Consider the following 12,510-nt stretch of genomic DNA (forward strand, 5'->3'; position numbering starts at 1 on the left):
TAGTAGGTAGGGAACAGGCCAGCTGTTACTGGAAATGACAAAAGGCTTTCCTTCACACCATGCATTGACTCACCTATATTCTCGCGCAGGCTTGACGGATTTCAGGCACTTTTTACTTACTTTTTTCATGTGCTTTAAAATCCCTCTTTTTATCCCTATTTGTTTATCACTTCCAATTCGGCATAAAACACAGTCGTAAATTTCACGTTTCTATCAGTTTGCAGTGATACGATATCAATTCACGGTCAACCGGAAATCGTAAATTTCGTAATAAACAAATAAACAAATTATTGCATGTTAAGAACCTGATATCTTTTTTATTCACTCGTTTCTAAATCATAATACTTACTTGCTCGCAGACTCGCTCGTTCGCGATATCATATGCAAACTCGTGAATAAAAACGATATCAAGCACTTAACTTGTCTCAAGTGATAATCTATATTTTTCTATATTGGTAAATACCGCTGTGATTTATGACTAAAGACTCATAAGAGCAAATCATTTGCCACAGTTTTTGCCACAATAAATAATATTGTTTTGAAACCCCACAGAACTTTAACGGTATCTGTAAATGAGTGACTTATAAACGAGGCCAAGCCTGTGCAAATGAGCAAGAGAAAATTATCATATTCTCTTGAAATGAGTCTGCGGTCTTCAAAAACAGCGGTATGCATTGAATGCTAAACTTGTGTAATATACTAAAATACATACCCATTAATGAGCCATGGCCAACAACCACAGTTTTCTTTTGTACTTGTCCTTGGATATGAATAAAGATAGTTACAGGCGTCAGAAATTAGCAGGGTTTAAAGTGCACATGAACCCTTTGACAATACATTCAGTATCGGTTCTGCATAAAGTAAATAGTTGATTGGTAAAATATTTCTTGATTTGAGTGACGCGTCTCTAAGTTAGGAAGGTTTATACTTCCAATATGTTAATGATGATGACGTCAGGTAAGGTATTTGAGTGTTTTTGTTGTAACTAGTAATACTTAATGCTGGTCATTTTGAAAATAAAAATTTTAAATAGCTTTCATGTAAACCATGAGTAAAATAATGATGCTTTTTAAATACTGTATCTATGAACCAGTTCGATTTTGTATATTTAATTAAGCCTTAATAGACATCACACTTATTAGCATATTGAAAGTATAAACCTTCATAATTTAGAAACGCATCACTCAAATCAAGAAATATTTTACCATTCAACTATTTACTTCATGTATGATCAGTATTGAAAGTATTGTCGAAGGGTTCATTTGCACTTTAACACACTCACTACCATCGATGATAATGTTACGTTCTTACAAGTAAAATTGTACCTTGTCTACGTTTCTGAAGGCAGCGGACTTTTTTGAAGGCAAATGTTGAATCCATTACTTCATTTTCTGACCCTCTTACATGACCAAGCATTAACATGTGTTTCTTCTTATTATGCATAATAAACCACGATGGATGGCCATATAATTCAAATGCATACAAGGGTGGATCGTTCTGGACTTTTAAAAGGTAGAATGTAGCATCTTTCGCTGGAAAACAAATTATTACATATCACATTCACATCATAATAGAAAAATGAACAAAAGTTTTGTTGCAGCCGGCACTGATGAATGGGACCGATGAATGTCCTATCTTTCGTCCCCTATACAAACATCGAAGCAATGCAAATCCTTATGTAAAGCAAGACGACGAAGCCGTACACGCGTTTGCTTGTTGTTGTTTTGTTTTTGTTTTTGTTTTGTTTTTGAGGACATTTATGCACTCTTACCAAAAAAAGAAGAGTTGATAGCCTTTTGTAGATGGAACTTGTAATTCTTGTGACGAAGGTAGTATCCAGGATTTTTCGCAGATTCAATTGCAACAGTTTCCTTGATTCCCAAAAATCCTCCATGTTTTATACGAAATAAGCCAGGATTTTTGCTGAGAAAAGCTTCTTTGACATTTGCTTTGAAGGCATAATTGTTGGTGGATTGTGCAGAGTCATCGCTTGGCACGTTTATAGATACAATATGAATGCAATGTTTATCAGGTTTCTTTAGCCCTAGAAGTTCATAAATTAAGATAAAGTGAAAACATGACATACTAATATGACCCGATATTCTCAGAATAAAAGAAATATTCTATCTTTTTATGAACTTCGATAGAATACCTTTTACTATAAAAATACCTGTTAAAAAAACTGATGACAAATACTAAAGTCAACCTTGCTTGCTAGGACAGGAATGCAAGTCGCGTTACTGGAAAATCACCAGTTCACCATCAACATAGTCCGTCTTGGATGTGGCTTGTTTTACATCAATTACAAAATACAAACTACTTTGACCGATGGAAAATGGATTGATGGCATTCAAAAACCAATCCCGAGACGTCTTGAAAGATGTCTGGGTCGAGTGCCGACGAAAATGAGTAAAACAATTTTGAACTACTCACTACTTACATATAGTGTGAAAAATCATGGATTGTTTTGACTCATTACGGCTGTAATAATGAGAAGGGTAATATTACTCCCTACACACAAACATTTTGGGTCAAAATTAAAAGTATTGATGGAAGAAAGAGCATTAAGCAAAAGTACTTTTTGAATTGGGTGTTGGCGGGTTCGCAGTTAACTTTAAAGAAAAGTGTAGCCCTTTCCGCCTTCCAAGCAGTAAGACATTCACGATCCTCCTATTAAGTCATCAAGGAACTAGCTTTTGTCAAAAAAAGTATTGATCCTCCACAAAAGTTTCAATTTTCACTAATGTCCCTACCCCAATAAAAAACGTACCATCCCTATTATAACAATGAAAATGGAGTTTACAGCCTAGCAAAACACAATCTTTATTTCGAATTTAAATCTGCACGATCTTCCAGGCGACCTTTAAAAAGGTCATCCATGCCTAGAGAATATCTCGATATGTTACTATTGATACGCTTGAGATATCTCTCAAATTTCATTTCTCACCTTGATTCGTTGTAGACTGCCCTAAGGAAAACACTAAAGATAATAGAAGCACACAGTAACTTTCCTTAGCTTTCAAGATAGCCATTCCACGTAGGAAATTATCAGTTTTCGACCTAAAAACTAATCGCACATATTTTGTCTCGATTTTTGGCGTTGTGTCTAACGGTGAAAATCTAGCGACCTGCTGACATGACTTGTATGACATCACAGCCGGTAGTAACTTTGATATCAACGACACCTTATGAATATAAACACCAGCAGCCTTTAGTTATTTTATGAACATAAACGACAAAAATAGTGAATAGTTTTTTATTTTTCGTATTCAGGGTAACATGCATGCAAACGAACTATTTTGGTGTACTTCCATTCATTTCACTAACACATGTCAAATGCACTAATCCTGGTGCCGTTCCACTAATTTTACTAACACTTGTTCCGGAGGTGAGATAATCCGTTGGTATACTTTAACTTTACTTTAACTTTAATTTTCACTAACACGTGTGAGACGCGCTAATCCTCGGCCTGGTGCCGTTCCACTCATTTTAACAAACACTTGTGAGATATACGCTAGAGGAGTCAAGTTGGTGTGGCTTGCCTCTCATGCATCTCTGCGGCGCGGTCCTGGATTCAATTCCCTGTTACCCCATGTGACCTTATTTGGGTAGTCCTTTCTCTGGGAGGTTCCCCCCCGGCTTAGCATGGTTTTCGTTTTTTTTCTTCTATCTTTCAAACCAATCGAAACTAATTCGAATTATCTTAACCTGTAATCCAGGGTCATTCAGGGGACTCAATAGTGCACCACTACCAGGGCTAGGGAGCCTTGACCCCGTTGAGCTGCACCATTGTTGTACTTGGCCTTAGTGATTAGCGACGGATTAACTCTGTTGAGTAATCATTGTGGAATTTGTGGACTTGCACTCATTTTGAACTGATTTAACTCGACGGGATGCTTTCGTCACGGTTAAGTAGGTATTCAGTTTATTCAGTGTATTCAGGTATTCGGTGCATAATATAAATCGTAGTGTTTCCACGATATCGAGGCCAAACCAAGTACAGTGAAACCTCTCTAGGACGGACACTCCCGGGGACCGGCGCCAAGTGTCCGTTTTATACATACATTACGTAATATGACACCTGATATACAAACTTGCACAACTATGTGAGAATGCACTGTACAAATGATAACAACTCTACTGTAGATTGTTAGCACTTTAATCATTTCTAACACATTTTTAAATGTTAAAATAACGTACATTGTACATAAGGTATCCAAATTTATTTACACTGTTTACTGTACACATAACTGTAGTTAGTGCAGAACACATGTGTAGTCATTCTGAGTTCTGTAAATGAACACTGTATATGTATGCCGTACAGTATTGTGTACAACAATTAAAAATTTTCAAGCTCTAAAATAAATTTACTTCCTTAGTATTTATTTATCTACGTAATCAAATCACAACTTCTTTCGTTTATTTTTGCAATTTTAATCCCATGAATTACAGTAACGTGTAGATGACTTGTCCGTTGACCTCTTCAAAGTGTCCGTAGTCCGTCTTATAGAGGTGTCCGTTTTATAGAGAGTTTAAATACAGTCAAATGACCATAAACGGGCAGGGACTGCAAAAAGGTGTCCGTTTTAAAGAGGTGTCCGTTTTAAAGAGGTGTCCGTTTTAAAGAGGTGTCCGTTTTAAAGAGGTGTCCGTTTTAAAGAGGTGTCCGTTTTAAAGAGGTGTCCGTTTTAAAGAGGTGTCCGTTTTAAAGAGGTGTCCGTTTTAAAGAGGTGTCCGTTTTAAAGAGGTGTCCGTTTTAAAGAGGTGTCCGTTTTAAAGAGGTGTCCGTTTTAAAGAGGTGTCCGTTTTAAAGAGGTGTCCGTTTTAAAGAGGTGTCCGTTTTAAAGAGGTGTCCGTCTTATCTGGGTGTCCGCTCAGAGAGGTTTCACTGTAGTATCATTCTTTAAAGGTTTTTTTACACCCAATGAAATGTTAAAGATATGCTTTGCAGGAGTTTTTGTTTTTTCAATTTTCGTATTTTTCGTCTTCGCCACCCCGGCCCTAGATCCTCGTATCCGGGATTTTATATTAGTACCTGCTATCTAACACAAACATCCGTAAACGAGAATTGACCTGACAACCTGTGGGAACCATCACTTTCTATAGCTATGGATTACTAGTCCAGAATACTGTACCGATGCCAAGAACGTGAAAAAAACAACAATTTACTCCAGTAAAAGGTAAGGAAACCTAATAGAATCAGTTGAGAAAGACAAGAACACGACACGAACACAGTAAATGAGCCCCATTAAAGTCAACAGGTACATTAGGAAGAATACCTGCCGGATCATTTGAATTAATTACAGAGATTTTGCCCGTTCCTTTGTGACGATCAAACAACAGATTTTTCCGTTGACGATAATTTCTTCTATATCGTTCAGTAATCATTATAAATGTGAACATAAAAGGTAGTTATTTGTACTTTGGATTGCATCTATACTAGTTTATATTATTCAAATAATCTAACCTGAGTGAAAAGAATGACAACTACTAATATTATTTATTTTTCTACAACAATGAATAACCGTAGACAGTTCGAATTCCTTTGCAGTAACTTATTCATTCTACTCTATCTTTTCAGATCTTTTCAGAAAACAAGCTAGATTTGGCTCTACATATATATATCCGTATTTAATGTGAACTGTCTTAATGACATGAGTGCTAAACTGTGTGGGTGGCTGTTCATCTTCTTCAAACTAACATCAGGTCGGTTGTTAACAACAATACAAGTACATACTAAGCAATTATTGGACGAGATTGAGTAAAGTATTGTAATTTGTTAGTGGCGAATTTTGTGATAACCGAGTTCAATTAATGTTTTATTATTCAAATTATTTTTTCCATCGTTTTGATTGGCCGGGACAACTCCAAATAACTACCTGCAAATAGTATTGTGTTCATTTGCGTGGCAGTAAAAAGCCGTTTTGCTGCAAATAATTATCTGCTCATGCGCAGTAACGTTGCATTTGTCAACATGGATCGCTTCCCTGTGACTTGGTATGAGTTTGATACACAGCAAAAACAGCCAAAACGCAAAAATAAAAAGGATAAAGAATAATTCAAATTATTTAGCCAATGCCAATGCCAATGCCAATGCCAATGCCAATGCCAATGCCAATGCCAATGCCAATGCCAATGCCAATGCCAATGCTAATGATGATAATAACAGTCACATTGAATATTTAGAGATACAGTCTATCTGAGTCAAATGAAAAGACAGACCTAAGGAAAGTTTCATGTACACTCGACTCGACTGGCCACACTACAAAAGTTAGCAGAATCAACACAGCTATTTCAGTTAGCAAATGCAGTTTAACTTTAGGCTTAATTACATTCAACGACACATTCAATCTCTTCCAGTTTCAGTTCTAAAATCCAAACCTTTATTCTAGAAAGGCAGTAAACGTTGTTAAATCTAAACTGCGTCGATGCTAAGAAAAAAAATGAAAAAAATCCTTCCCGTACTACCCGAATTGATCATGATTTAACAAAACGTTCCATAAAAGATATATTATCATATACTTAACTAATACAGTAAATATATTTGCAGAAGCAGCTGTTTGTGGCTCTGAAAGTATGGTTTCGCAGGATGATAGCTTCAGCTCTATAAAGAACCTCATTTTTCATAAGCTTGAGAATCAAATCGAAAGATTGTCTTCTTCTGATCCAAGTAGTAGTGATAATGAAGCCTTTGTTCGTAGTAAGATCCAGAAATATTATTATTTGCGTAGTGGAAAACAAAAAATGAGCTGGATGTATAAACCTACCAAAGGAACGACAAGACATCTACGGGAAATCTTTTTAGGTCGATGCTGGGACTTTGTTGAAAACAAGAACGCTAACTTAGTTGAGCCCGAAAACATAAACTGTGATGTGCTTTTGACATCCTTTCTGAAGGCGTTTTCTTATAAAAGTCCATGTGAAGTAAAAAAAGAAGATTATAGAGACTTCTTCAACCATTTCCGGGAAAAACAACTGATAGATAAGGTAAGTTAATTTTAACATTCTTTATACAGGTTGACCCGTTCAGCTGAAGCTGGTTTAAAGAGAACTTCAAAAAATGCAGCGTTATAAAAATAATAATGGACGTTCGCAGGCATTGTTAACTCGCATCGTAAGCATGAATTTAGTGCGCGACACTCATTATAAAGACGTCATTCCAATGTTTTGATGTACAACATACAAGAAAACCTATTCAAACCCTTAAATCTCTTCAAAACGAACGGTGAATTTTTATTTAATATATATAAAGCAATGCTGAATATGTACTTTCATTTATTTTAAAAAAGACTGAAGACATTTATTGTTTGCACCGAAACACAACCTTTTCTCCACCCGGGAGAACGACAAAAAGCGACAGTTTTGCTCGATATACTATTAGTTATAAATACATTCTAATACCTTTTTCCCTATAATTTGTAATCAGTTTTTCACTGGAACTACTTTTTGTTTTCACTACTCGGTGACTCGTTACGTAGCTCACACGATAGATGCCGAAATGATCGACTTGTGAGTCATTTTACTCGCATGATTTCAAGGCGGCCCCATGTTTCTTTTGGGCTTGTTTTGTGTGTTTTATGTTGTTTTATCCACTGGCAAAGTACACCCGACCCAAGTATTTTAAAGGACCCTAGATGCTTTTGGGTTCAGATGATGGCGGGAAGTAGATCCATCTATTTTGTGTATAACCTTTTAGCCTAACCTTTAGAAAGATGAAAACAAAAACTACTACGATGATATGTGTTGAAGAAGAAGTTGATGATGACTTGTTTGAAGTGTTTTATTTTACTCATGGGTTTAACATAGAGAGCATATTTGTTTCTTGTTAATAAAGGTATTGCTGTGGTCTGGCACGAGGGAATGGACTCATGCCTATTCCGGTTTGTTCAACAAATACGTCACTTTGGAAGATACTTTACCAGGGTAAGAAAAACAAATGGCAAATTAGCTCCCTTTTTGATGGCTATAACACGTGATATTCAATGTTGTCCGCCAGCTTCTCAGCTCCTCTTTCACTCACTGAAAGTGCTCTTTGCCTTCCTTACTGACATGATGAATGGTATTGATATTCATTAATACTTACTACATCATCGGTTTAGGTATGTCTTAAATGGTCTTTCTTGGTGTGGTAGCAAAAGCTGGCCAGGAATAGATTACAAGTCATGTCCTTATGAATGCGTTAAGCAAAAGGCATTTTGGGGACTAGCAGCAGCGAAGGTTAGTGTTTATTTTTCAGGGTCAATCAAGGATTAATGTATTCAATAAATGATATATAAATCTTTGCATTAAGCTTGTATAATTTACTTCATACGGAGTCAGATAAGAAAAGCAATGTATGATAAGGTATTCTGATAATTTATCTAAAGATTGAATTGATTTGAAGATTCTTTGGATTTTAAGCTTGCAAAACGAGCACGTGGAGTCGTCTATGTCATGCTGAATGGAACAAGACAACACCTTATTGACAGGCAGATATTCCCTGCATTCATGGAAGACAGGTAACCAATCAGACAAACTAGTCAAGCTAGACAAACAAGACAAACTAGTCAAACTAGACAAACAAGACAAACTAGTCAAACTAGACAAACAAGACAAACAAGTCAAACTAGTCAAACTAGTCAAACTAGTCAAACTAGTCAAACTAGTCAAACTAGTCAAACTAGTCAAACTAGTCAAACTAGTCAAACTAGTCAAACTAGTCAAACTAGTCAAACTAGTCAAACTAGTCAAACTAGTCAAACTAGTCAAATAGTCAAACTAGTCAAACTAGTCAAACTAGTCAAACTAGTCAAACTAGTCAAACTAGTCAAACTAGTCAAACTAGTCAAACTAGTCCAAACTAGTCAGAACTAGTCAAACTAGTCAAACTAGTCAAACTAGTCAAACTAGTCAAACTAGTCAAACATAGTAAACTAGTCAAACTAGTCAAACTAGTCAAACTAGCAAAACTAGTCAAACTAGTCAAACTAGCTCAAACTAGTCAAAAACTAGTCAAACTAGTCAAACTATCAAAATAGCAACTAGTCAAACTAGTCCAAACTAGTCAAATAGTCAAACTAGTCAAACTAGTCAACTACGTCAAACTAGTCAAACTAGTCAAAACTGTCCAAACTAGTCCAAAATAGTCCCAACTAGTCCAAACTAGTTCAAAATAGTCAAATAGTCAAACTAGTCAAACTAGTCAAAACTAGTCAAACTATGTCAAACTAGTCAAACTAGTCAAACTAGTCAAATAGTCAAACTAGTCAAAAACTAGTCAAACTAGTTCAAACTAGTCAAAACTAGTCAAATATCAAACTAGTCAAACTAGTCAAACTAGTCAAACTAAGTCAAAACTAGTCAACTAGTCAAACTAGTCAAACTAGTCAAACTAGTCAAACTAGTCAAACTAGTTCAAACTAGTCAAACTAGTCCAAACTAGTCAAACTTAGTCCAAACTAGTCAAAACTAGTCCAAAACTAGTCAACTAGTAAACTAGTCAAACTAGTCAAACTAGTCAAACTAGTCAAACTAGTCAAACTAGTCAAACTAGTCAAACTAGTCAACTATCAAACTAGTCAAACTAGGTCAAACTAGTCAAACTAGTCAAACTAGTCCAAACTAGTCAAACTAGTCAAACTAGTCAAAACTAGTCCAACTAGTCACTAGTCAAACTAGTCAAACGAGTCCAACTAGGCACTAGTCAAACTAGTCAAACTAGTCAAACTAGTCACTAGTCAAACTAGTCAAACTAGTCAAAACTAGTCAAACTTAGTCAAACTAGTCAAACTAGTCAAACTAGTCAAACTAGTCAAACTAGTCAAACTAGTCAAACTAGTCAAACTGTCAAACTAGGTCAAACTAGTCAAACTAGTCAAACTAGTCAAACTAGTCAAACTAGTCAAACTAGTCAAACTAGTCAAACTAGCCAAACTAGTCAAACTAGTCAAAACTAGACAAACTAGACAAACTAGACAAACTAGTCAAACTAGTCAAACTAGACAAACTAGACAAACTAGACAAACTAGACAAACTAGACAAACTAGACAAACTAGCCAAACTAGACAAACTAGACAAACTAAACTCTAATCAGCTGAATTTTCAAATGAACTCCATTCAGCTTAGCCTGGAGTATTTAATATTCATTTTAGCGGCGAGGGAGACTTCCTACCAGCCTTAGCCTGAAATACGTCCTACAATAGGTCACAAATGCTAAAAGGGTGCAGCTTGTAAAGCTAAATAGTACTAAATAGTGTTCTAAATTATGCTAGTTCTATTGTTAGTACAAAGTATTGCAAGCTGTTAGTGTTTGTACCGCCATCAACATATCTAATAAAATGCCAAATGCCTCATATCCTTAGCTTAATCTTTTAACATGATCCATGATTTTATTTACCATGCCCCCCTAAGTTGTTCTCTAAATGTGATGGCAAGCTGAATGGAACTATACCTTTCAGGTCTGGAAAATAATATGTCGTACACTTTTTTTTTCAGTTATCTTGCCGAGAACCAAGTCCCAAACCTTCCCGTTCAAAGCATCTCTGAAGTAAAAATACTTGTTGGGCATTCTTTACATCACGTTTCATTGTGAGTGTCATCAAAGTGAATCCCGACAAACTCTTATTATTTTTCTCTTATTATTTTTTGTCTATCAAGTTGACAGAAATATACCAAAAGCTTTTCCTTGATACTGAATATGGGATTGTAGCATACATCCCAATAAATTACTGATGGATTTTAGAATTCGTTATTTATTCGTAAAGAATTTGCTCAGATGCTTGCATTGCAAAGCAATAACCCCCTAATCTTAGCCCTCAGCTGAGAATACCGTTCTTATCGATAATGCCCTAAATGGCCCCAAATGGCCTCAACGTTACCCATCAGGTGATTTCGAAATGTTGGAAAATAACTAATACAATGTTGAATTAAAAATTACACAATACTGATAGAATTAAATACTAATATTAAATAATACTGATGAATACGGCTAAAAGCAAAAGTCACTACTCCTGTTACTTTGATTTTAGGGAACGTTGTAATAGTCTGACTATAAAGCAGTTTCAAGACAGACTCGTTTCACGAGGACTAAAGGCATCATGTTATGACAACCCTTAGTAAGTATCCTCTTTGTACTATTAGTGCAGGGGCGGCGGAAGCGGGGGGGGCCGGGGGAGCACTGGCCCCCCCACTAGATTTTTTGGGGGGGACTGGCCCCCCCCAGAATATAATGCCTCACACAAAAAAAAACCGCATGAGATTTGGTTGTGATTACCATTATTTATTATTTTGATATTACATAATATTCTGTATCTAAAAAATATACGATATATCTAGCGACGACTTGCATCATTTTTATGTCTCTCAGCACAATTGCAAGTGGTTTAATGTGCGCAAAATGTTACTGATTGAAATATCACACATACACGTTTGTAATCAAGCTAAACAGGGAAGGGGGGGGGGGGGGTCATTTCAAGGTACCGTGAAATATTGGAGTGCCCCCCCAAATTTTTCAGCTTCCGCCGCCTCTGATTAGTTTCTATGATACTTAGAGGTGTGTCCATCCATCCATATCCTCTATGCTACATATTCAATAATCTGCTGCAAACATGTTAGGAAGCCTCATTAGTCTTTCAAGGACATTTTATTTTTGCGAGAGAATATTAAGTCACTGTCTTTGTATATGTTAAACTGCATACTCAAGTCACACTACAATTTTTTTGACTGTATACCCAATGTCTGTGAGTTAGCCGTGCCCTAAGTCTTGTCGTTTGCCATTAAAAATGTTTGATATTGATGGTAGCTTGATTTTAATGTTGTGATTTTTACTATTAAAAACAGTGTGTTCCGTCATCTGTTGTGCCTTGAGCAGCCAGTTGATCCGCTATGTCTCTTCAAAACTTTGGTGGAAAGTGACAGCTGAGATGATGTCACATCATGTACCCTGCGCCATGAAGTTTGCCGTACTGGGAAATTCAATCAAGAAAAAAAGTGGAAGAACTAGCGACTAAGCAATTAAATTAGGAAAGCCACATTTTTTGTTAGATGAAATAAGTAGGTTCAAACGAAAAAATAACTGCATTGGGAATTGGATGCATAGATCTGCCCTCACTTGGGAACTGGGCCAGGAGATATTATGCACTTAATGTCTGGTCGTGAGGGAAATGTTTAGTTTTGTTTTCCCCCGATTCTCGATATTTCCCTCGGCTTCGCCTCGCTGAAATTAATCCCTAATTTCACTCGGCACATACGATAACCTCTACTAATACCCTGGAAAAAAAAAAGAAATCTTACCTCCGTAAAAAAAAAAACGTTTTATAAATGATAAACTACTGGCTCGGGAGATTTGGTTAACCACTCCCCACGTAATCGAAGTAAAATAAATTACCTTTACCTTATTAAGTTTTACCTCTATTTAGACAAGTAATTTATTTCCTGGCTTCTTATTAAAAGCTACCGTTTAAGGTGACTGCCCAATTTTGAACGTTTGAGCCAACGACTGATTTTATTGAAGAACCACACACGTTTTGAACT

The 12,510-nt window shown here is 36.2% G+C and overlaps 2 protein-coding genes across 4 annotated transcripts in view; one reads left to right on the top strand and one right to left on the bottom strand.

The window, feature by feature from the left end:
* The window catches only part of LOC116302026 (uncharacterized), a 19,497-nt gene extending 16,411 nt beyond the window's left edge, over positions 1 to 3,086 (bottom strand). For both annotated transcript variants that reach the window (XM_031711212.1, XM_031711211.1), the window contains exons 1-4: positions 2,948 to 3,086; positions 1,772 to 2,044; positions 1,326 to 1,532; positions 713 to 760 (exon numbers count right to left, since the gene is read on the bottom strand). In XM_031711212.1, coding sequence (XP_031567072.1) covers positions 713 to 760; positions 1,326 to 1,532; positions 1,772 to 2,044; positions 2,948 to 3,032 — 613 coding nt within the window. In that variant the 5' untranslated portion in view covers positions 3,033 to 3,086. The remainder of the gene's footprint in view (positions 1 to 712; positions 761 to 1,325; positions 1,533 to 1,771; positions 2,045 to 2,947) is intronic.
* Positions 3,087 to 4,989: 1,903 nt separating this feature from the next.
* On the top strand, positions 4,990 to 12,374 carry LOC116302029 (ADP-ribosyl cyclase/cyclic ADP-ribose hydrolase). 2 transcript variants are annotated; one of them, XM_031711217.2, is made up of 9 exons: positions 4,990 to 5,180; positions 5,582 to 5,706; positions 6,551 to 6,987; positions 7,835 to 7,923; positions 8,100 to 8,217; positions 8,401 to 8,498; positions 10,474 to 10,566; positions 11,007 to 11,093; positions 11,818 to 12,374. In XM_031711217.2, the coding sequence occupies exons 2-9, from the start codon at positions 5,655 to 5,657 to the stop codon at positions 11,897 to 11,899; spliced, it is 1,056 nt and encodes a 351-aa protein (XP_031567077.1). In that variant the 5' UTR covers positions 4,990 to 5,180; positions 5,582 to 5,654; the 3' UTR covers positions 11,900 to 12,374. The 2 variants fall into 2 exon arrangements, with proteins under 2 accessions (XP_031567077.1, XP_031567078.1); XM_031711218.1 differs by lacking the exon at positions 4,990 to 5,180 and adding an exon at positions 5,332 to 5,408.
* Positions 12,375 to 12,510: the final 136 nt, after the last annotated feature.

Source organism: Actinia tenebrosa, unplaced genomic scaffold (assembly GCF_029948245.1).
Source record: "Actinia tenebrosa isolate PJP-AT-01 unplaced genomic scaffold, QUT_ActTen_1.0 utg1515__unscaffolded, whole genome shotgun sequence".
In the NCBI taxonomy this organism is placed as follows: domain Eukaryota; kingdom Metazoa; phylum Cnidaria; class Anthozoa; order Actiniaria; family Actiniidae; genus Actinia; species Actinia tenebrosa.

Excerpts from the sequence above, each read along its gene's own strand:
- LOC116302029 (XM_031711217.2), top strand. The coding sequence starts at position 5,655 with ATGAGTGCTAAACTGTGTGGGTGGCTGTTCATCTTCTTCAAACTAACA. Across the intron at positions 5,707-6,550 it reads CTTCTTCAAACTAACATCAG|AAGCAGCTGTTTGTGGCTCT; the intron begins GTCGGTTGTTAA and ends ATATATTTGCAG. Across the intron at positions 8,499-10,473 it reads CCTGCATTCATGGAAGACAG|TTATCTTGCCGAGAACCAAG; the intron begins GTAACCAATCAG and ends TTTTTTTTTCAG.